The 24,646-nt window shown below is 43.1% G+C and overlaps 1 protein-coding gene across 3 annotated transcripts in view; it reads right to left on the reverse strand.

Moving 5' to 3' along the window:
- The window catches only part of LOC129710316 (acyl-CoA-binding domain-containing protein 5-like), a 58,828-nt gene that overhangs the window by 30,492 nt on the left and 3,690 nt on the right, over nt 1-24,646 (reverse strand). For all 3 annotated transcript variants that reach the window (XM_055657222.1, XM_055657223.1, XM_055657221.1), the window contains exons 3-7: nt 13,859-13,979; nt 10,573-10,657; nt 7,651-7,771; nt 6,667-6,873; nt 5,027-5,133 (exon numbers count right to left, since the gene is read on the reverse strand). In XM_055657222.1, coding sequence (XP_055513197.1) covers nt 5,027-5,133; nt 6,667-6,873; nt 7,651-7,771; nt 10,573-10,657; nt 13,859-13,979 — 641 coding nt within the window. The remainder of the gene's footprint in view (nt 1-5,026; nt 5,134-6,666; nt 6,874-7,650; nt 7,772-10,572; nt 10,658-13,858; nt 13,980-24,646) is intronic.

Below are 24,646 nucleotides of genomic sequence, written 5' to 3' on the forward strand. Positions count from 1 at the left end.
TGAACTTTTACCTGTACTTTTTTAGCTTCCTCTTTGGATTAGATGAACTGGGCACACATTGTGACTGAACTTGACCCATTTTGTTTAGTTTAGTTTGGAGATACAGCATGGAAAACGCTATATCTTGAAACTAAAAATCCCACCTCTATTTCTTAGTTCCAGGCCCTCTACAGATAACGTAAGAATACAAGAAATAGAAGCAGGAATAGGCCATTGAACCCCACATGAACCATGTCTGATCATTTACCCCAGAACCACTTCAATGTACTAAGCCCAAATTCCATCAGGACACAAGGAATGGAGATTCATCTCACTTTTCCTGTCCCAAGAAAGATCCCTTTACTTTTCATAAGATCACAAGAAATAAGAGGTGGGCTTGGTGGGGGAGGATGCTCCTCAAACTGCAGAGCATCCTGGATAATACAGCTCACCCCCTCCATGACACACTGGTCAATCTGAGAAGTACCTTCAGCCACAGGCTGGTTCCACCAAGATGCAGGACAGAACGCCACAGGAGATCCTTCTTCCCTGTGGCTATCAAACTTTACAACTCCTCCCCCTTCTTTCGGGGGGGTAGACTGAGACAGAGTGACTCCCTTACCCCTCCTCAATCTTTGCACACCCCCCTAGCCTTTCCACTTGTCACTTTAATTTCATGTATTTTGTGTTTTTTATGACTGTTGGCAGATCAATTTCCCTCCTGAGATAAATAAATTATATTGTATCATATTGAGTAGAATTAGGCCATTTGGTCCATCAAGTCTACATCGCCATTCAATGAGGGCTGATCTATCTCTCCCTCCTAACCCCATTCTCCTCCTACTCCCCATAACCTCTGACACCCGTAAAACCCGTACTTTTCACTCATGCTATTAAATAACTTCATGTTAACTAACAAACACTGATATCATCCCGGATGCACAATGAACTGCAGATGCTGGAATCCAGACAAAAGCACAGAGAGCTGAAGGAATTGAGCAGATCAGGCAACATCTAGGGAGGGAACAGACAAAACCATATAACCATATAACAATTACAGCACGGAAACAGGCCATCTCGGCCCTACAAGTCCATGCCGAACAAATTTTTTCTTCCCCTTAATCCCACCTGCCTGCACTCGTACCATAACCCTCCATTCCCTTCTCATCCATATGCCTATCCAATTTATTTTTAAATGATACCAATGAACCTGCCTCCACCACTTCCACTGGGAGCTCATTCCACACCGCCACCACTCTCTGCGTAAAGAAGTTCCCCCTCATATTACCCCTAAACTTCTGTCCCTTCTGTCCCCTGCTGTTTTTAGTTCTCAACCACAGTAAACTGCTCCCTCTTGTGGCCACTTTGCAGCTGTTCACGGATAGTTTAGAGTTTAAAACGTTTAAGATCAGGATGCTTCTTCAGACCGATTGGAGGGAAGTGCTGGAGGAATTCAGTAGAACAGCAAAACCAGCCTGGCAAGTGATAGGTGGAGACAGGTGGGGGTGGGGGTGATTGGAAGATGGGCGGAGTAAGTGACAAAGACTTGGGGTGAAAAGGAGACGAAAGGGTGTCAGACAAAGAGAGAGGAGGAGTGAAATATAAAGCTGGGGGGAGATATGGGAAGAAGGGGAAGGGAAAGGAGCAGGGTGACTGTGGTAGTGGCAGAAACGTGAGTGGATCTGGTGGGGTGAGGTAGAGGAAGGAGACGGGGTGTAGGGTGTGTTGGATAACCTAATTTCAGTAGATATCATTTCATGTGACAGACGGCTCTACATTAGTTCAGTGTTCTGGAGATATGAGGAGGAAATAAACTATCAGGTTTTCTGCTGGATGTTTATCTGTGGCTGTTTGCCTCAGTGGGGAAGTAGAATGGACAAGGCCTGCTTTAGGACTGCCCGTGTACGACAGAGTAAGAAATAGCCTCGCCCTTCTTACCAAACTGAAGTTTGGTGCTGTTTTTAGTTCTCAACCACAGTAAACTGCTCCCTCTTGTGGCCACTTTGCAGCTGTTCACGCATAGTTTAGAGTTTAAAAAGACAGCCTCGAAACCAGTCCTTCAGCCAACTACGCTAACTATCGATCACCCAAGCACACTAGTTTTGTTATCCCACATTCCCACCCACTCCCTACACGCTATGGGCAATTTACAGAGGCCAGCTAGCCTATAAACCTGCACGTCTTTGGGATGTGGGGGGGAAAAACCGGAGCACCTGTAGGAAATTCACGCAGTCACAGCGAGAACGTGCACACTCCAATCAAGCAACATCCAAGGTCAGGATCGAACCTGGGTCTCTGGAGCCGTGAGGCAGCAACTCTACTCTGAAATGACAATGTGGGAGTGAGGGTACCCGCAAATAGAATCTTTCCATTTCAGCTGGTCATAGGAATCCATTGTCGCCATTGTCATCACCAGGGGCGCCGAACGATTGGCTACCCCGCCAACAGTCTGTTTGTTTTTTTGTCTTCAAAATAAAAAATGTTAGTGCATTTTATAAGTTTGTCGAAATGTTCTCTGGTTTGTTTTATGTGAGGGGGTGGTGGTGGGTCGGGGGAATTTTTTTTTCAGTTTCTTACCTTGCTGGAGACGCGATGTTTCTGGGTTGTTTCTCCGGTCGCTTTGCGGCCCATCATCGATGGAGCTGGAGGCCTCCTCAGACTGACCATCGGCCAGACCGCGAGACGCGGACTTAATATCGGAGCCGATCCCTTGCCTGGTATAGCTCCAACCGCGGCCTGTGGACTTACCACCAAGAGCTCGCAGTCGAGAGAGGCTGGTCGGGAGCTCCGAAGAACGCAGAGGCTTGGCCAGCCCCGACACGGGGTTCGATCGCCCATCACGGGGTACTGACATCCCCCGATACAGGAGCTGGATCACCCCGACGCCGAGAGACCAAAACGCCACCGACTAGTCAAGATCGTCCGGTCAACAGAGGGCTCGGGGCCCCCGACCACGGGAGAACTAAGGGAAGAGTTTGAACTTTTTTTCGCCTTCCATCACAGTGAGGAATGTGGAGGAGTCTCTGTGGTGGATGTTTATGTTAAAATGTGTTTTGTGTGTTCCGTTGCTTTTTATTCGTATGACTGACTTGGCAAATGAAACTCCTCGTATGTTGCAAAACATACTTGGCTAATCAAGTATTATTGTGTGATTGTGATTCTCCTGGGCAATACATATATGGTTCGTCCACATCCAGGTCATAACCCAGCTATTACCCCTTACAGTTGGCTGAATTGAAGGAACTTCACTTAATTTAATGGGATGTTCTTCCTCAATCCCTAACATGCGGACAGCATGTGTATGAGCGGGGCTTGCCACGTTGACACAAGAGGCTGCAAATGCTGGAATCTTGAGCAAAAAATGAGTGCTGGAGGAACTCATTGGGTCAGGTATCATCTGTGGAGGGAATGGGCCTGTGATATTTTGGGTCGGGACCCTTCTTCAGACTGATAGGACAAGAATCCCCTCCTAAAAATTGCCTGAAGTATGGCCCCAACCTCAAGTGTCTCCACCACTTCACCTACATATACTAATCACTTGCCAGGCTTCATTCTGCCCCCAACCCACTCTTTTCTGGCTTTCTCCAGCCTGTTACAACAGACTGAAGAAAGGTCCCGACATCCAAATGTCATCTGTCCATTTCCCTCCACAGATGCTGCTTGATCTGCTGAGTCCCTGCATCATTTTCATTTTTGCATGGGGATTGAAATGGTATCTGACAACCTTTCCTTTGAAGAAGCAAAACCATCTGAAACAAGAATGCTCGACAGGGAGGAGGTCTCTTTTATTGTAATTAATATTCTCACCCATCTTCAATGAGATATCGATCCACCCCATCCCAGCAGGTCCCCTTAATTGTCCCGCCATTCTTTATACACGCTTCTGTTTGGGCAGCATAGCAAGAAAATCCTTCATGAGAAAAGAAATAGATGACGTTTCAGGTCAAAACCCTTCTTCGTACCCGAAATGTCACCTATTCCTTTTCTCCAGAGATGCTGCCTGACCCACTGAGTTACTAGTGCAGCTAGTAGGAATGCCATAGTTCTGTTCCCATTCCACATGACAATTAAATAGTCTTGATGGGAGAACAACAACAGAGTTTCACCTTCTCCCCAACTGTGTACACTTCCTCTATGTGTTCCCACTTCCTTTTGCATTCCAGGCGCGTGCTGACTGGTAGTAAATTTCCCCTAATTTAGGAGATTGGAGCACAAGGGTGAAGCTGCTGGGAATGTGAAAGACAATGTTGTACGGAAACAGGTGGGGAGAATGGGACTGATGGCATGAGGGACAACACTGACTTGATGGGAATATTGCTTATGTTGAAGATAAAAAAAGATTTTCATTGTTAAATCAATGAACTGTCTTCAGTTTCCCTAAAAGAAAAACAATTTTCAATTTGAGTCAGAGTCATACAGGACGGAAACAGGCCCTTCGGCCCAATATTTCCATGCCGACCAAGATGTAATTAATTGTTTTCTAATTTGTTTTCCTCCTAATGCTCGAGACTTAACAAATGCCATCTATTTTAAAGTCATGCAGGATAGAAACAAGCCCTTCAGTCCAAATTATCCATCTGGCTGGATTAGCTGGAAGCTAGGTGGTGGGGCCTAGCGTTACTGCCTCATCCAAGCTGGTCCCATTTGTCCGTGCCTGGCCCATATCCTGCTAGATGCAGGAAAAATGGTCCCCATGTTGGGGGAATCCAGAACCAGGGGTCATGTTTTAAGAATAAGGTGTAGGCCATTTAGGACTGAGATGGGGAAAAACCTTTTCACGCAGAGAGTTGTAAATCTGTGGAATTCTCTGCCACAGAAGACAGTGGAGGCCAATTCACTGGATATTTTCAAGAGACAGTTAGATTTAACTCTTAGGGCTAAAGGAATCAAGGGATATGGGGAAAAAGCAGGAACGGGTGGGTTACTGATTTTGGATGATCAGCCATGATCATATTGAATGGCTCGAAGGGCCGAATGGCTTACTCCTGCATCTATTTTCTATGTATCTATGTTTCTAACCCTCAACAACCTTTCCAAAAAGGTTTACCTTTTCAAGGCCCAGATCTTCTACAGAATCGCAGAACACCTCGCTCTCAGAGTCACTCGTGGGATGATTGGCATCAATTACATCCACTGTGGAATTCCAGTTACTGCCTGAAAACCAAAGAGCAAAGTCGTTGTTCAACAAAGGAAAATCTCTCAGCCCGAGCGTTTGTTGAATTTTTTCATTTTCAGCCCAAACTTGACTGGAGTGGCTTCATGTTCTGCTCTTGCAGATCACAATCCTTCATCTTGGTGTCAAAAGGGCACATTCATTATAAACCAGGGGGTCAATATTAAAGCTGGTTCTTCATGTAGGAAACAATTGCTTCAAAACCTACAGGTTTAAAAATTAAAAATGGACCAGTTGAAAAATGAGCAAAAAAAAAATCAAAGTGCTGGAAGAACTGAGTAGAACAGGCAATATCTGTTGAAGAAATGGACATATGAAGTTTGGGGTCGGATTCCTCCTTCAGTCTGAAGAAGGGTCCCAATCCAGAACGTTGTCTATCCATTCCCTCCGCAGATGCTGCCCAATCTGCTCAGTTCCTCCAGTAGTTTGTATTTTCTTCAGGATTCAAGCAACTGCAGTTCCTTGTGTCTCCAATTAAACACTGATTCTTACAACTGATTTCCCGAGCTTTCAGAATCAGTAATCAAACAAGACCTCATTGTACAAAAGAAAATTTGGAGGAAGACATGGGACTTGCATCTAGTCAGATTTTCTCAGTGCAGATTTTGAGAGCTTCAATGCAGAGCACATCTTTGCAGAATGGAGACTTGCTTGTTATGACAACATATTTTACGTATTACAATTAGTTTGCATTAACTTTAGTTTAGATACAGATTGCAAACAGGCCCTCGGCCCACCAGGTTCATGCCGACCATCGATCACCCATTCATGCCAGTTCTATGTAATCCCACTTTCTCATCCACTCCCAACACATCAGGAGACAATTTTACAGAGGCCAATTAACCTACAAATCCGCATGTTGTTTGGGATGTGGGTGGACACTAGAGCATACGGATGGATCCCACACAATCACAGGGAGTACTTGCAAACTCCACACGAACAGCACCCGGAGGTCAGGATCGAACTCGGGTCTCCAGCGCTGTGAGGCTGCACCCTTAGTAGCAAAAACAATTAATGTGGGTACAATGGAAAATATATTTCACATATAAAAAGTGCAGGATGAGAACCAAAGTACTGTGAATTACAATACCTAGCCCTTTAAAATGCAGCAGATATTAATGATCAAGTAAATTAGTAAGCCAAGTAACAAAAAGAACCATCAACACTATTGACTTAGTGATAGAGGTTGCACAGCAGGAGCAGTGGGATCAGCTTAAATGGACCTAGTTTATTTGTGGATAAATAGGTTCAATCAACAGCGTCAATGGTAACTCCATGCACTGTGGCTTAAAAAAAAACCTTTTCTGACAGCAAAGACTTGCAGTTTGAAAGCTGCCCTGCCCTTCAATAGTTATGCCGTCCTTCTTGTTCACTACAGCCCTGCAACACATATCTTGTTCATCAAACATACGTCGCAGTTCCTTTTTAATCTGCTCCCACCCTTTCAAGCATTGCCGCCGAGACTGTAACTCTCAGGTGGGTAAAATTCTCCATGTTCCCTTTGGTTAATTTACCGTTTGTCACATGTGTAGCCATCTGAAGCTCGTGGGAACTCTCAAGAGGTTGCATGGTGTTTACAAGTTCCTTGGTACTTTCCAGCTGAAAGATCTGCACATCTGCATCAAGATCTTCACCTTGCGAATGGTCATCTTCCGTTAGATATGACACGTTGTCACTGGTATCATCTTTCCCGACATCCTCTTGAAATCGGACCATCTTTACTACAAACATAAATCCATCTTTTAAAATGTAGTCACACTGAAGCCGTTTAATGTCTACTGCACACATACTGCAACTGGCTTTTCCGGAATATTTTATTTCCAGTCCTGCTAACAGTTTATTCAACAACCTACGCAACCCTAACTCCACCTCGATGACAGAACACTATGACCCACTTAAGATAGACAAAATGCTGGAGTAACTCAGCGGGACATGCAGCATCTCTGGAGAAGGGTCTCCAGAGATGCTGCCTGTCCCGCTGAGTTACTCCAGCATTTTGTGTCTATCTTCAGTTTAAACAAGCATCTGCAGTTCCTTCCTACACTACGGTCCACCTGTCACACTTCCATAGACTTGTTTCTCTTTCAATCATGATTCTGCACTGACGACTTGTTTTTTTTTGTACCATCTTTATTTTAGAATTATATGTGTAATTAGTTTTCTTGTGTGCCTGCTGTCTCCAGTCTGTGGTGCTGCTGCAAGCAAGATTTTCCATTGTGCCTGTACCTCACCGTACTTGTGTAAATGATAATAAACTTGAACTTGTTCTGGCCTGTATGTGACTGCAGGCACAAACCAATGCATGAATAAGATGGGCTGAAGAAATGGTCCAGGAGGGCAATGTGTTGAGGAAAGGACAATAGATATTATGTTGATCAACATAAGCTACATGCACAAAGAAAGAATAAATTAAATCTGTATCCCAACTGCTTCACCATCTCATAATAATATCTCAGGGAAATATTGGTGACTCCAGCCCACCGTATCCCTGCTCTTACCCGGTACTTTCTTCAGGTGAAAGCCAGGCGGCCGAGGCATATCCTCCACAACTTCGTACAGCGGTTTGAACAGGAGGAAGTGCTGCTCCGCATTTTCATCTCCGGCCATCTTATCCACAGCCTGAGTGAATGGATTTCAGATAACATTAATATTTCTAGCTTGGCAGAACACCACTCAGCAATTGTTCCTGTTGCAAGCCAAAAATAATAAACTTCTTGGAGTTGCACTAATAAACTACTCTTTTATTTTGAATGAAATAATGCTGACCAGGGACAGGCATCCATCCGTCCACTGCTGTTTGCTCTAAATGCGTCATTAGTAATGTGAGCATTAGGCTCTCGTTTTAGAATTTGAAATTTGAATCCATAAAAGTCAATGGAGCTGACTTTCAGTCAGAGATTTCACTGTGCTCATGTTACAAGACCAAGCATTTACACTGTAGTTCCCTAAAAGAACAAAATTCAACACAAATTTTGACACCAATCTAAACTTAATGAATTCTGTAATATTATTTGTGAGGGGCAGGGGGGGTGACGATTTTAAGGTGAGGGGGGCAAAGATTTTAAGGTGAGGGGGGAAGATTTAATAGGAGCCTGAGGGGCAATTAAAAAAAAACTTACACAATGTGTGGTAAGTATTTGGAACGAGGTGCCCGAGGAAGTAGTTGAGGCAGGCACATTTAAAAAAACATTTGGATAGGTACATGGAACTTAATGGTTTCGAGGGAAAAGGGCCAAACCCAGGCAGGTGGGACTAGTGTAGATAGGGCACGTTGATCAGCTCGCGCAAGTTTCAACAGAGTATGATTCTGTGACTATTATTCATTCAGAATGATATAACTAATCATTCAAAAAAAACTCCAGATTCAATTTGTGTACAAATGTATGGCTATGTACAAGTTTTTGTTCCCTTTACCTTGTTCAGAATTAAATGAATGATTTTTTGTCAAATGAACATTGAAATTCTGCAAATGTGCAATTGTAAAGATATAATACACCTGTATCCTGGTGGTGGTTTTAAAATGTCCCAAGTAATTGGTTCCTGAAGTGAAGGGCCAATTAAATGCCTTGTTGAAAAGCAAGGCGAAAAGAAAAGATGCCAAAAAAAATCAGAAATAAAACCAGGAAATGCTGGAAACATTCAGCATGTCAGGCAGCATGTGCAGAGAGAGACAGCAGACAACGGTTTGAAGGGTCTCGACTGGAAATGTCACCTATTCCTTTTCTCCGGAGATACTGATGGACCCGCTGAGTTACTCCAGCTTTTTGTGTCTATTCCACCACGGTGTCCTTTGTGTATTAACCAGCATCTGGTGAAAGGCTTGGATAGAGTGGATGTGAAGAGGATGTATTCACTAGTGGGAGAGTCTAGGACTGGAGGTCACAGCCTCAAAATTAAAGGACGTTCTTTTAAGAAGGAGACGAGGAGAAATGTATTTAGTCAGAGGGTGGTGTATCTGTGGAATTCTTTGCCACTGAAGGCTGTGGAGGCAAAGTCAGTGGATATTTTTAAGGCAAAGATAGATAGATTCTTGATTAGTACAGGTGTCAGAAGTTATGGGGAGAAAGCAGGAGAATGGATTTAGAGGGGAGAGATAGATCAGCCATGATGGAGTGGCAGAGTAGGCTTGATGGGCCAAATGGCCTAATTCTACTCCTATTCATTATGACCTATGTGTAGTTCTTTGTTTCTACAGCTATGGTTCAGGTCATTGGTCTTTCATCACTTCCAGAATTCACAGTTACAAGTATCACATTCTCTGGTTGTGTTGGTACCACAGACAGCAGATACAGGCCTTTGAAACCACCGTTTCTCCTAGTTTCAAGAGGCAGACAGTTCCTGTTCCTTCAAAGCCTCCACAGCCACCAACAGAAGTACTGTAATATCTGGATCTAATCCTCCCTCACTTCCCTCTTCCTGCCTACTTTCACATCCCACTCTGGCTCACACCTCACCTTGCTGGTCATCAGTTCTCCCAGTTCCTGATCCCCATGTCTTCCCAGGCTTTATGTCTCTCTCATTCTGTAGCTGCCTATTTATTAATCTAACCCTTGACTATTCACCTTTAAATAGCACAGTTTGGAATTACATTTAACCATGCAGCAAATATGCCACCTCTCACATAATTTACGTCCTTTGTAGCTCCCAAAATGTTGGGTTTTAGAGCACACTGAAATTCAAAAAATTGGAACGAAGGTCAAATCTGCCCGAGCCTTGCCCGTCGATGCAGGGCAAGAGAGAAGATGATGAACTAGTTTGGAAGAATATACAATTACTCTTTAATCAGCCAACAGTATGCATACTAATGCCCAGTCCACATCCCCCAACTGAAATATTGTCTATCCATGTGTAGGAAGGAACTGCGGATGATAGCTTATACCGAAGATAAACACAAAATGCTGGAGCACTCAGCAGGTCTGGCAGCATCTCTATGTCCTAATGCCATAGTGGACATAGTGCATGCAGCTGCCATTGTTGATGCTATTGATTGATCCTGTTTATCTAAAAATAAACAAGGTGCATTGCTTAATCCCACTGTTCCTGCTGTGGAACCTCCATCTGGAGATGTTGCCCGACTCGCTCAGTTCCTCCAGCAATTTGGGCTTTTTCCAGCAACTTTGTAAAACCCAAAGTATCTATATTTCTACATAGCCAACCCCCGTGTCTCCATTTCTTTTTTAGCTCCTCTCCGAAGAACTTGTGCATGACTCCTCAGTGACACTGATAAACTTGACAGAACTTTGTGCAAGTTCACACTCTTGCGCACTTTATGACACATCAGAGACAATTTTGCATCTTCTGGTATTGCCGTTCCTTCATCAAGGGTTATAGGAATAGGCTAGGTACTTCCATAAAATAAAACATCTTTTCAATGCAAGAAAAACAACGTTGCCTTTTGCACAGAGAGCTGGAGAACCTACCTCCCCTGCAGATGTTTTAATCTCTTCCACGTAGTTTGTCATGGCTTCTCTTTTTGACATGTTCCCGAGAGCTTTCCAAGCATCCCTACAGGAGACAAACAGGGCCATTATAAATTTGGCAGTTTCTGAGCAACAAATACCATTTTACACACTCACACTACACATAATATACAACATTTAAAAGGGTCCCACAAACCTACTTAAATACCCATTTGCAAACCTTTTTTTTTGTTTATAAAGTGTTTTGAAATTGAACAATCTACAAAATGCTACTTATAGGCACAGAAAAAAATCAAATAATTTATCAAGTAATACTATACTATGTAAGATTACTTGATTACCCAACCATGGACGTGTTTATATTGCGTTTTGCAATTGTCTATTTCTTTTCACGATCTTGTGGCATTTTCCTACAATTTTTCCATTTGTTTAGTTGATTATTGTCACATGTAATGATGTGAAAAGGTTTTTGTTGCGTGCTATCCAATCAGCAAAAAGACTACACATGATTACAAACAAGATGTCCACAGTGCACAGATACAGGATAAAGGGAATAATGTTTAGTGCAAGGTAAAGTCCAATTAAAGTACCCGTGGAGGTTCTGCTCGTTAGATTTTCATTGTGCCTGTACTTCACCGTACAGGCACAATGTATATGACAATATAATCACAGAGAGTGGTGAATCTCTGGAACTCTCTGCCACAGAGGGTAGTTGAGGTCAGTTCATTGGCTATATTTAAGAGGGAGTTAGATGTGGCCCTTGTGGCTAAGGGGATCAGGGGGTATGGAGAGAAGGCAGGTACGGGATACCGAGTTGGATGATCAGCCATGATCATATTGAATGGCGGTGCGGGCTCGAAGGGCCGAATGGCCTACTCCTGCACCTAATTTCTAGGTTTCTATCAGCTCAGCTTGATTACTTTGCTATTATTAATGTTAATACAGCGCAGAAACAGGACCTCCGGCCCACCGACCAGTGATCCCCGTACATTAACACAACCCTAGACACACTAGGGACAATTTACACTAATGCCAAGTCAATTAACCAACAAACCTGTACGTCTTTGGAGTGTGGGAGGAAACTGAAGATCTCAGAGAAAACCCATGCAGTCACGGGAAAAACATACAAACTCCGTACAGACAAACTCCGTACAGACAGATGCACAGAGTCTCTTGCCCAGAGCAGGTGAATCAAGGACCAGAGGACATGGGTTTAAGGTGAAGGGGAAAACATTCAATAGGAACCTGAGGGGTAAAATTGTCACACAAAGGGTGGTGGATGCATGGAACAAGCTGCCAGAGAAGGTAGTTGAGGCACAGACTATCCCAACATTTAAGAATCAGTTAGACAGCTACATGGATAAGACAGGTTTGGAGCAATATGCACCAATTGCTGGCAGGTGGGACTAGTGTAGCTGGGACTTGTTAGCCGGTGTGGGCAAGTTGGGCCAAAGGGCAAGCACTGTAAGGCAGCAACTCTACCGCTGCACCACTGTGCCACTCGTAACATAACAATATGTGAAGTATGTTTATTAATTTCTTGATGTATAATTCATAATGAATAGAATGAATTCACTGCTGCATCTTGTGCCCCATTGCACTGAGGAAATACTACTGATAACATTGGCAATATGATTTGAGTGGAGACATTTCAGATTACAACAACAAAAAAGACCAATTCAGACTTTGTTTTTGGAGTTTTTAAAAAAGAATTAGTAACATTTCGGAGCCAGTGTGCTCTGGTAAGGATGAAGGGAAAAGCTGATCATGGAAAGAATTGGATGACTGAAGGTTTGATCAGGAAAAAAACCCATTTTGACAGGTCTTGGCAACTGGAGAGGGAAACATATACATTTTACTCAGAGTAACTCTCTGCCAATGGAGTTGGTGGAAATGGATACAATCACCACGTTTGAGACATTTAACAACTGAATAAAGAAGTCCTACAAGGGACCCTAATAGGATTAGTGTAGGTACATTAAAAAGATCAGCGTTGACATGGTTAAGTCAAGTAGCCCATTTCTGGACTCTAACTATGGATTTTTAATTAGAATTATTGAACTTTGTTCTTTGCTTTATGATGTTATCAATTAAGTACTCAACATACAGATCTGTTACGCTGCTGGAAGTAAAATTGTCATTGTTCCGTTTCGGTACATATAACCATTAAACACTCTTGATTGTAAGTTATAATTCACAAGTGGCCGGCACAGTGGTGCAGCTGGTAGTGCAGTTGCCTCACTTTGCCAGAGACCTGGGTTCAATCCTGACCTCGGACCTTGCTCTCTGTCTGGAGTTTGCATGTTCTCACTGAAAAAACATGGGTTTTCTCCCACAACCCAAATACCTGCGGCTTTTGTGGATTAATTGGCCTCTGCAAAATTGCCTCTAGTGTGTAGCAAGTGGATGAGAAAGTGGGATAACGTAATTAGTGTGAACGGGTGATCGATGGTCAGCATGGACACGGTGGGCCAAAGGGTAAGTTAATCCAGTAAATGAATGAATTGAGCAATGTGTTATAACACCCTACAACTGAGGTGAAGTAACTGAATATCTCCAAAATCTTTCACCATTGCTAAAAACTTAAAAATTTGAAAACCGTTTTCCTGGTGTTTAACCATAAGGCACCTGCTCACGTGGAAAAGCACACGAGCTCTGGTCTGCCTGCCTAGTCCCTGAAGAAGGGGCTCGACCCAAAACATCACCCATTCCTTCTCTCCAGAGATACTGCCTGTCCTGCTGAGTTACTCCAGCATCGTGTCTATCCCTAGTGGGAGGCTCCAGTTAATGAACCCACATGCGCCTGAGGCAATAAGTGGCTAATTAGTGGTAGAGGATAAGAGCAGAGTTGTGAAAATGGTCTTAGTCTACTTTCGGATCCTATTATCTAATGATGGGTGCAGAATCCCCAATATTACTTCAATTACATTGGCAAGGACAACAGCAATTTCCAAGGTTACAGTTCAAGAGTAATAAGTAGGATTTCTAATGGATTGAAAGATTAGCAGTGTTAATCATGAACTGATTTGCCAATTTCCCCAAACGCGAAAAATTGTCAAATGAAGGGGAAATGTCTGGCATGGAACTAAATAATTTGGCTCATCAAAGCCTCACTGGAAAATCCCGCATCTACTTTTTTCCAGTTCCTTTGAGTTTCCAAACATCAAAGAGAAACCAAAACCAGCAGTCTACATATTAAAACAAAAGGCACAATGACTTCTCTGTGGCTAGGAATCACTGTACTTCCTTCACCTTAATTTGATAGATAACACAAGGCAAAGGTTACCATTTTATGCGTCCAACAGGGTCCCAGAAGCCAGGCCTGCTGATGGTACAGGGGCCAACAGTTGCCTGTTTGTAGTAACTGTAAAACTTCAGCATCTTCTCATGGGACGGCTGGTAAGAACCTGATGGCAGAGAGACAAATCAAAAATAGCACACTCTATTTAGTCGTCTGTGATATTCCCACTTGGCCACCTGCTGCTGCCATTCACAGATGAAAGAAAATGAAAGGAAAGATTAATATTTCTGGAGTGGTTCCCACATTCCACATAAGAGAGACACCTACGCCAGATTTTTATTCATAGAATACATCTCTACTTTTAGTACCATTACCCCATCCAGACTCAGCTCCAAACTCATGGAACATGGAATGAGCACTCATCTCTACAAATGGATCCCTGACTTCCTGACCAACAGACCACGATCAGAGAGGATAGGGGACAAATCGTCCTCTACAATAATCTTCAATAATGCTGCTCCCCAAGGATAGGTTCTCAGCCTCCTCCTTTACTCCTTATACACCCATAACTGTGCAGCCAAGTGCAAGTCCAACTCAATTTACAAATTCATGGATGATATCACCCTAGTGGGACACATATCAAATAATGATGAGACGGAGTACAGGAAGGAGATTGAGAACCTCTTAACCTGGTGTCAAGGCAATAACCAGGTTAATTTCCGGGATGGCGGGATTGACATATGATGAAAGAATGGATTAACTGGGCTTATATTCACTGGAATTTGAAGGATGAGATGGGATCTTATAGAAACATATAAAACTCTTAAGGGATTGGACAGGCTAGATGCAGATAAAATGTTCCCGAAGTTGGGGGAAGTCCAGAACCAGGGGTCACAGAGTAAGAATAAGGGGTAGGCCATTTAGGACTGAGATGAGGTAAAAAAAGAAACTCACCCAGAGAGTTGCAAATCTGTGGAATTCTCTGCCACAGAAGGCAGCGGAGGCCAATTCACTGGATATATTCAAGAGAGAGTTATATATAGCTCTTAATGTTAACAGAATCAAGGGACATGGGCAGAAAGCAGGAACAGATGATCAACCATGATCATATTGAATGGCGGTGCTGGCTCGATGGGCCGAACGGCCTACTCCTGCACCTATTTTCTATGTTTGTATGTTTCTAACCTTTCAATGTCAGCAAGCCAAAGGACATAGTGATCGAGGAGTAAACGGGTCCTTTTCACAATGGCAGGCAGTGACTAGTGGGGTACCGCAAGGCTCAGTACTGGGACCCCAGCTATTTACAATATATATTAATGATCTGGATGAGGGAATTGAAGGCAATATCTCCAAGTTTGCGGATGACACTAAGCTGGGGGCAGTGTTAGGTGTGAGGAGGATGCTAGGATACTGCAAGGTGCCTTGGATAGGCTGGGTGAGTGGGCAAATGTTTGGCAGATGCAGTTTAATGTGGATAAATGTGAGGTTATCCATTTTGGTGGCAAAAACGGGAAAGCAGATTATTATCTAAACGGTGGCCGATTGGGAAAGGGGGAGATGCAGCGAGACCTGGGTGTCATGGTACACCAGTCATTGAAGGTAGGCATGCAGGTGCAGCAGGCAGTAAAGAAAGCGAATGGCATGTTGGCTTTCATAGCAAGAGGATTTGAGTATAGGAGCAGGGAGGTTCTACTGCAGTTGTATAGGGTCTTGGTGAGACCACACCTGGAGTATTGCGTGCAGTTTTGGTCTCCAAATCTGAGGAAGGACATTATTGCCATAGAGGGAGTGCAGAGAAGGTTCACCAGACTGATTTCTGGGATGTCAGGACTGTCTTATGAAGAAAGACTGGATAGACTTGGTTTATACTCTCTAGAATTTAGGAGATTGAGAGGGGATCTTATAGAAACTTACAAAATTCTTAAGGGGTTGGACAGGCTAGATGCAGGAAGATTGTTCCCGATGTTGGGGAAGTCCAGGACAAGGGGGTCACAGCTTAAGGATAAGGGGGAAATCCTTTAAAACCGAGATGAGGAGAACTTTTTTCACACAGAGAGTGGTGAATCTCTGGAACTCTCTGCCACAGAGGGTAGTTGAGGCCAGTTCATTGGCTATATTTAAGAGGGAGTTAGATGTGGCCCTTGTGGCCAAGGGGATCAGAGGGTATGGAGAGAAGGCAGGTACGGGATACTGAGTTGGATGATCAGCCATGATCATATTAAATGGCGGTGCAGGCTCGAAGGGCCGAATGGCCTACTCCTGCACCTAATTTCTATGTTTCTATGTTTCTATGATTTCAGGAGGCAAAGCAGTACACACACTGTGGTATACATTGACGGCGCTGAAGTAGAGATACTGGGAGTCAATATCACCAGCAATTTGTCCTGGACTAGCCATATCGAAGCAATGACCAGAAAGCATACCAACATCTCTACTTCTTTAAAAGGCTTCGGAAGTTTGGCATGTCCCCTACAACTCTAACCAACTTCTAAAGATGGGCAGTAGAAAGCATTTTATCGGGATGAATCACAGCATGGTTTGGGAACAGCTCCATTGAAGACTTGTGGACACAGCCCATACCATTACACAAACCAATCTTCCATTGACTGCATCTACACTTTGCGCTGCCTCGCAATGCCACCAGCATAATCGAGGACTAGTCAGTCTCAACCCAGACTCTTCTCTTCCCTCTTCTCCCCTCACCCATCAGACAAGAGGTATAGAAGCATGAAAACGCATACCTCCAAATTCAGGGACACGATTCCCAGCTGGTATCAGCCAACTGAACCATCCTCACACCAACTAGAGAGAGGCCCTGAGCTAGACTGCCAGACTATCTTTAATCAGACTTTATCATGCACTAAATGACCATTCTACATTTCCTGGATCGTCGTCTGCGTTGTTCTGTCGTTTTCACACCTTGCTCTTCCATATCTCTAGTTTCCTTCTCCCATGACTCTCAGTCTGAAGGGTCTCGACCTGAAATGTCACCCATTCCTTCTTTATAAAGATGCTGCCTGTTACTCCAGCATTTTGGGGTTTTCTTCAAAGTAAACCAGCATCTGCAGTTCCTTCCTACATGTTATTCCCTTTATCCTGTATCTGTACACTGGACTGCTCGATTGTAATCATGTATAGTTGTTTCGCTGACTGGAGGGTGTGCATCAAAAAGCATTTCACTGTACTTCTGTTATTAAACCTTTGGCACCCTTATCAAGAACCTAAGAATCTCTGCTTTAAAAATACATTTTGCAATCAATTACTTTCATACTGAATGAATGCTTTACCATCAAACCATAGCCCTAATGAGAATTTTTAAGAACTTAGACTTAGATGAGTTGACAACCAAAAATAGTTTAAAGATTAATGAAACAGAATGCATTATTCATCCATTCACGAATATGGTTAATTGGAACATTTCTTTCATACCCCATTTCTTCAATAGTTTAATATTGATTTTAAGCGCTTCAAAACTCAAAAGGCAATTTCAAAAGGCAAACTCAAACCAATAATATATTTTTTAAACGAAACAAATGTTGTTATTTCGCCTATCATTTAAGATCCATTTACAAGCAATGAGTGGCACTTGCAATGCCAACATTGATTGTCTATCTTAGATACCCTTGATAAGGTGTTGAACCTTCCAAATACATACATCTATACGTTCAATACATGCATTGAAATACATGACTGCATCTTAGTCTCATAATGTAAATATTTGCTCTGAACTTAGTGACATTTATTTTTTTAGAAACATACATCAAATATTGTTACACCCAAGCCCAAATCCCTCAGGAAATATGTAGCAAAGGGAACGTTCTTAAAACATTTGTTATATTTGAATAATAAATTATCAACGATGTGAAATGTTATGGTGGCAATCTGGCTTCACGAACAACATGTTAAATTCCAGTGCCCATTCCTATATATAGACACTAATCCACTGCAAGATATACAGCCAGGACATTGCACTGAGGTACTCATTATTTTTCCTCAATTTGCAAAAGCAAATTAAAACAATAAGATAACGATTATCCCAAGCATCCTTAGCCCCCTTTGGAATGAAATCCTACACTTGTTATAACTTTGTAACTTGAGTAAAACAAAGTGCTGGAGGAACTCAGCAGGTACGTGGGGGAAAATGAACAGGTGACTTTTTGGGATGGGTCCCTTCTTTGGACTGATTAGAATAGGGAGAATAATGCTGAAAAAGGGTGGGGGCAGGAAAAGGCCTGGTGAGTGATGGGTGGATACAGGTGAGGGGGGGAGCGGCATATGGATGAAGCAAGTCAAAAGCTAAAGAAAAGACGACCAAAGGGTGCGATGTATGGTGAGAAGAGGGGGGGGGGGGGTGGGGGGAAATCTTATCATTTACCACACAACCCCCCCCAACTTGTATCCACCTACTAGACTAAGTGGGACCCGTTGGGTCCCATGTTCACATGGGAGGGCTGGTCCCCTGACGCAATATTCCACCTCTCCACCAAATCCAATATTGGTAGCCAGTGGGGGGGCTTTCTGGAGCGCTGGTATGGGTTCTTGGGGTGGCAGCTCAGTCCCTCAAGCCTGATCTGCTGGCAGCTCACTTACAGCTGGTGGGCTGGCAGTTGACTCATGGCTATTCCTTGAAATTCCATTTCAAGCAGGGTGCAAGGCCACCAAATTCAAGTGCAGTTTCATACCACTTTCAGCAGGGTGCAAGGCCACCAAATTCAGTGCAGGTTCATACCACTTCAAGCAGGGTGCAAGGCCACCAAATTCAAATGTAGCTTCATACCATTTCATGCAGGGTGAAACCACCATAAAACCACACAAAACACCAAACTCACAGTTCAGAAGCCATTCCATGTGATCAGTTGATTCACAGCCCAGACAGAGTCGTGACCTCCCCCTCCCCCATCAGGCAGAGACTGAGTCACACCCACACTTCCGGGTTTTATAACCCCTCCCCATGGAAAAGGTGTGGCCTTCATGGCGTGATTGACAGGAGAGAGATTCTCAACATTTTTTAAACACTAATAACACTTTTATATTTCATTGATGGGAAGAATTCTCTGCACCTGCTGAGCAGAGGGGGACTGAGTAAGATGGCCAAAAACCACAGCCGCAAATGGTAGCATTTTATCTAAAATCAATATACAGTGCAAACAGGAAGTAAGTGCATTTGCAGTAGTGCCTTTTTACTTCAAGCCAAAGCACACAAGCCACCATTTTCAGTAAGTAGTGCCTTTCAACTTCAAGCAAAGCACCCAAGCCGCCATTTGCAGTAAGTAGTGCCTTTCAACTTCAAGCCAAAGCTTCCAAGCCACCATTTGCAGTAAGTAGTGACTTTTAACTTCACCAAAGCACCCAAACAACCATTTGCAGGCAGTGCCTTTTTACTTCAAACAAATTCATATTTTCATTTTCAAACCACAGTAAGGGGACTCACAGTTGAGAAGACATGTGTTCAGTGTTATTCAGAGCTCAGAGAGATGTGACCCTTTGGCTTCATCCATCTTGCAGAGACTGAGTGAGGCACACCACTTCCTGGTTTTATAGTCCCTCCCCCTCCCTCCAGCAGGGGCAGCAGAGGGAATGGTGAATTATTTAAAAACATTAATATCTCTACGATTTGTCATCGATGGGAATAATCCTCCGGTCCATGAAGGCGGAGCGGGGCTCTGAGCGAGGTGGCCAAAAATGGCAGCCGTAGGTGGCGGCGTTCTCTTGGAAATCGCAGCACAGTGGGCCAAAAGCGGTCAAGATCAGACTTTTAGTAATATAGATAGATTGCTTGTGTAGGAAAGAACTGCAGATGCTGGTTTAATTCAAAGGTAGACACAAAATGCTGGAGTAACTCAACGGGACAGACAGCATTTCTGGAGAGAAGGAATGGGTGACATTTCCGGTCGAGACTCTTCTTCAGACCTATCGCTTGCCATACTTTGTCCTGATTTTACTTCATGCTCCACGTGCATCATAAGCCTTCCAATCCGGACTCTGCACAATATAGAATGCTACTGGCATAGACTACAGGACTGGGACGATGTCCAGTGGGAATTCTGACAGGATTGTGCGTGGATTGTGCCTGTTGGCTGCTCACAGCGAGCTCAGATGTACCAAATTATTAGAAGATAGACAGAATATGCCGGAGTAACTCAGCGGGACTTGAATTGGCCTTCTGTGGCAGAGAATTCTACAGATTCACAACTCTCTGGGTGAAAATGTTTTTCCTCATCTCAGTCTTAAATGGCCTACCCCTTATTTCTAAACTGTGACCCCTGTTTCTGGACTCCCCCAACATTGGGAATTTTTTTCCTGCATCTAGCCTGTCCAATCTAAGAATTTTATATGTGTTTATGATCCCTCTCATCCTTCTAAATTCCAGTGAATACAAGCCCAATCGAACCATTCTTTAATCTATGGTTTTTGCCAACAGTTTGAAGATGACTAGAAGATCGTAGACACTAAGTGTCAGATCTTTCACTACATGCTTGGAAGGGGGGAGGGCAGAGTGAAGGGTAGAAATCCCAGCCATCTACTTAGTAATCAAACAGCAATACATCACCTCTTGAATTTCAAAGCAATAGTCGTAACATTTTTCAGCCATACTGCAGGTCTTTAGGGCTAGGGTTTGGTGTAATTGCAAAATTGTACTGGTATTTATGGTGGCGAGTTTTAATAAAAAATCATCTGCGTAACTAGACAGGGTAGGTGGTCAGAACTTTTTTCACCAGTGGGAGAGGGAAAAAAAAAACAATACTAGAGGACATAGCTTTAAGGTGTGAGGGGCAAAGTTTAAAGGAGATGCGTGGGGCAGGTTTTTTTTTATTTTTAAACAGAGGGTGGGAGGTGCCTGGAACACACTGTCGGACCTTGAGGCAGATATGATAGTGGCATATAAGAGAATGTTGAATAAGCATAAGGATATGCTGGGAATGAAGCATAAGTATTTTATGCGGGCAGATAAGATTTGGTCTTGGCATCATGTTTGGCACAGATATTGTGGGGTGTAGGGCCTGTTCCTGTGCTGTACTGATCAATGTTTTAACTACAAGCATAAGATCTGCCGTGAAACAGCATCACCAAACTATATTTTCTTTCATAATATTCCTAATGCTTCTTAGAATGAAAATCTGCTCCAATTTTACATCTGAAAATTGGTTTAATAACATGAAGCATTTTTAAGAAGGGCTTTCAGTTGCCCATCTTCTTAAAATTAACTTAAAAATGACAAAATATGTCTTGTGGAAGTGTCTGTATTGATTCAAATACTCCTTTCGTTTGTGCACATTTCTTGTTTTTTTTTTAAATATACGAATGAACTTTGAACACAAGGCCACTGATCTCTTTGTGTGATTGAACAAATCTTGCGCAACTCAAAGAGCCTTCTCTAACTGATGGAATCTTGCATTGACCCCCCCTCCCCCCAAGGCAACTTTGAGAGAAAGATGCAATTCAGTGAACTGAACTTTAAATCAAAACAATAGATTGCAGAAAAAATATGCACAACTAGCCTGGGAGTAAGTCACTTTGGTTCACAGTTCTCTGAACATTTCCGCCAAGGCTGCAGAGTGTTCCTGACCGTGGCAAAGGAGAACACTAGTTAATGTGCAATTGGTGATTATGGCCAAGAACAACATCAAAAATGGACGAGTAATAATAGGTTGTTCTGGGATGACACAGAGAATGTAAAATATATACGTCCTTCTAATCATAATCATACTTTATTAGCCAAGTATTTTTGCAATATACAAAGAATTTGATTTGCCATACAGTCATACCAATAAAAAGCAACAGAACACACAAAATACATTTTGACATAAACATCCACCACAGTGACTCCTCCACATTCCTGACAGTGATGGAGGGCGAAAAAAAGTTAAATCTCTCCCTTCTTTGTCCTCCAGCAGTCAGGGGCCTCTAATCTTCCGTTGATGGGACGATATTACTCCCATAGCCGGCAGCAGACCTCCTCGTCGGGGTGATCAAGCACCTGCATTGGGGGGGAATCTCAGCTCAGCCGCGCCTGGCGATCCACCCTGGGTTGGATCTAAACGAACGCCGCGCGGTTTTGGAGCTTCCCCACATTGGTCTCAACCCGAGACTGCGAGCTCCTGGATGTTAAAGGCCACAGGCCGCGGTTGGAGCGTCGATCCCAGGGAAGGGATTGGCTCCGATGGTAATTCCATGCCCCGCAGTGGGGCTCAGTCAGTCTCGAGCAAGGCCTCCAGCTAGCGGCCTAAAACAATAGCATCTCCGGCAAGTTAAGATATTTAAAAAAAAAAATTCCCCCGACCACCCCCCATGCACACATAACACAAACCAGAGAACATTAATAATAATAATAATAATAATTTTATTTATAGAGCAATTTAAAAACAATCATAGCTGCAACAAAGTGCTGTACATCACTAATCATTGACAAAAAAGTTAATACACACCAAAAATAACAATCAAAAGAAATAGTAGGAAAAGACATGTAAAATAAAGAAACATCAAAAACACCACAAACAAAAGCAAAGCCTCAGGCATGGTCATACATACATACTTTTTAAACACACTAAAAATAATTTAAAAAATGACAAAAAGGACAGACAGACTGCAGGTGAAGCTGCCATCCAAGTGCCACCCAGTGGAATACCTAGTTTTCCCGCAATATATCAAACACCTTCCACTGACACAGATAATGACAATAATGGAAACCTGCAATATGCTGGTGTCTGAAGAAAGGTCTCGACCCAAAACATCACCTGAACCTTTTCTCCAGAGCTGCTGCCTGACCCGCTGAGTTACTCTTGCATTTTGTGCCCATCGTCAGTATAAACCAGTATCTGCAGTTTCTTCCTACACATGCTACTGGTGACAGTATGTATAGTGGAATGAATGAACTAGTGGTTGTACTCAGAATTTCCTATGTTGAGCACCTAACCCAACAGGTATGATAGGTTGAACCTGTTTGTTTACGTGCCGAAATTATGGAAAACCACCTTCAGTTCAGTTTAGAGATCAAGTGCAGAAACAGGTCCTATATATCTTTATCTATATCTATATCTATATCTATACCAGATGCTTATTCTTACTACAGCGTGCTTATTCCAAGAATGTACAGGTGTTAGGGATCATGGGGTGGGGGGGGGGAGGGGGGCAGGAGAATGGGGTTAGGAGGGAGAGATAGATCGGCCATGATTGAATGGTGGAGTAGACTAGATGGGCCGAATCCTACTCCTATCCCTCATGACCTTATAAAGACAGACAGAATTCTGAACGAAATATGTAACCCACATCAAAACTAGTCAGATCAAATATCAGCAAATTTGAACATTAGCAAATATGAATGGCCTTTTCTTTAAAATGCAGTACCCTAGAGTGAGAATGGTTGTGTAATGTATAAAACTGTTGAGCAATACTCCTTGAAAAGAGCAGAGAAGCAGAGTGGAAATCAGAGATCAGCACAGCCAGAGGCCAGAGAGGTTAGGAACAGTCAGCATGGATTTGTGCCTGGAAGGTCATATTTGACTAATCTTCTTGAATTTTTTGAAGAGGTTACTAGGGAAATTGACGAGGGTAAAGCAGTGGATGTTGTCTATATGGACTTTAGTAAGGCCTTTGACAAGGTTCCTCATGGAAGGTTGGTTAAGAAGGTTCAACTGTTGGGTATAAATGCAGGAATAGCAAGATGGATTCAACAGTGGCTGAATGGGAGAAGCCAGAGGGTAATGGTGGATGGCTGTTTATCGGGTTGGAGGCAGGTGACTAGTGGGGTGCCTCAGGGATCTGTGTTGGGTCCTTTGTTGTTTGTCATGTACATCAATGATCTGGATGAAGGTGTGGTAAATTGGATTAGTAAGTATGCAGATGATACCAAGATAGGGGGTGTTGTGGATAATGAAGAGGATTTCCAAAGTCTACAGAGTGATTTAGGCCATTTGGAAAAATGGGCTGAAAGATGGCAGATGGAGTTTAATGCTGATAAATGTGAGGTGCTACACCTTGGCAGGACAAATCAAAATAGGATGTACATGGTAAATGGTAGGGAATTGAAGAATACAGTTGAACAGAGGGATCTGGGTATAACTGTGCATAGTTCCTTGAAGGTGGAATCTCATATAGATAGGGTGGCAAAGAAAGCTTTTGGTATGCTAGCCTTTATAAATCAGAGCATTGAGTATAGAAGCTGGGATGTAATGTTAAAATTGTACAAGGCATTGGTGAGACCAAATCTGGAGTATGGTGTACAATTTTGTCGCCCAATTATAGGAAGGATGTCAAAAAAATAGAGAGAGTACAGAGGAGATTTACTAGAATGTTGCCTGGGTTTCAACAACTAAGTTACAGAGATAGATTGAATAAGTTAGGTCTTTATTCTCTGGAGCGCAGAAGGTTAAGGGGGGACTTGATAGAGGTCTTTAAAATGATGAGAGGGATAGACAGAGTTGATGTGGACAAGCTTTTCCCTTTGAGAATAGGGAAGATTCAAACAAGAGGACATGACTTCAGAATTAAGGGACAGAAGTTTAGGGGTAATATGAGGGGGAACTTCTTTACTCAGAGAGTGGTACCGGTGTGGAAAGAGCTTCCAGTGGAAGTGGTGGAGGCAGGTTCATTGGTATCATTTAAAAAATAAATTGGATAGGCATATGGATGAGAAGGGAATGGAGGGTTATGGTACGAGTGCAGGCAGGTGGGACAAAGGGGAAAAAACGTTGTTCGGCACGGACTTGTAGGGCCGAGATGGCCTGTTTCCGTGCTGTAATTGTTATATGGTTATATATAGGTGTTTGTCTGTCAGAGGGTCTCAGCGGTATTAGGCAAAGGGAAGGGGTTAAAAGTAAATGGTTTAGTTTAGTT

Source organism: Leucoraja erinacea, chromosome 27 (genome assembly GCF_028641065.1).
Source record: "Leucoraja erinacea ecotype New England chromosome 27, Leri_hhj_1, whole genome shotgun sequence".
Classification (NCBI taxonomy): Eukaryota; Metazoa; Chordata; class Chondrichthyes; order Rajiformes; family Rajidae; genus Leucoraja; species Leucoraja erinaceus.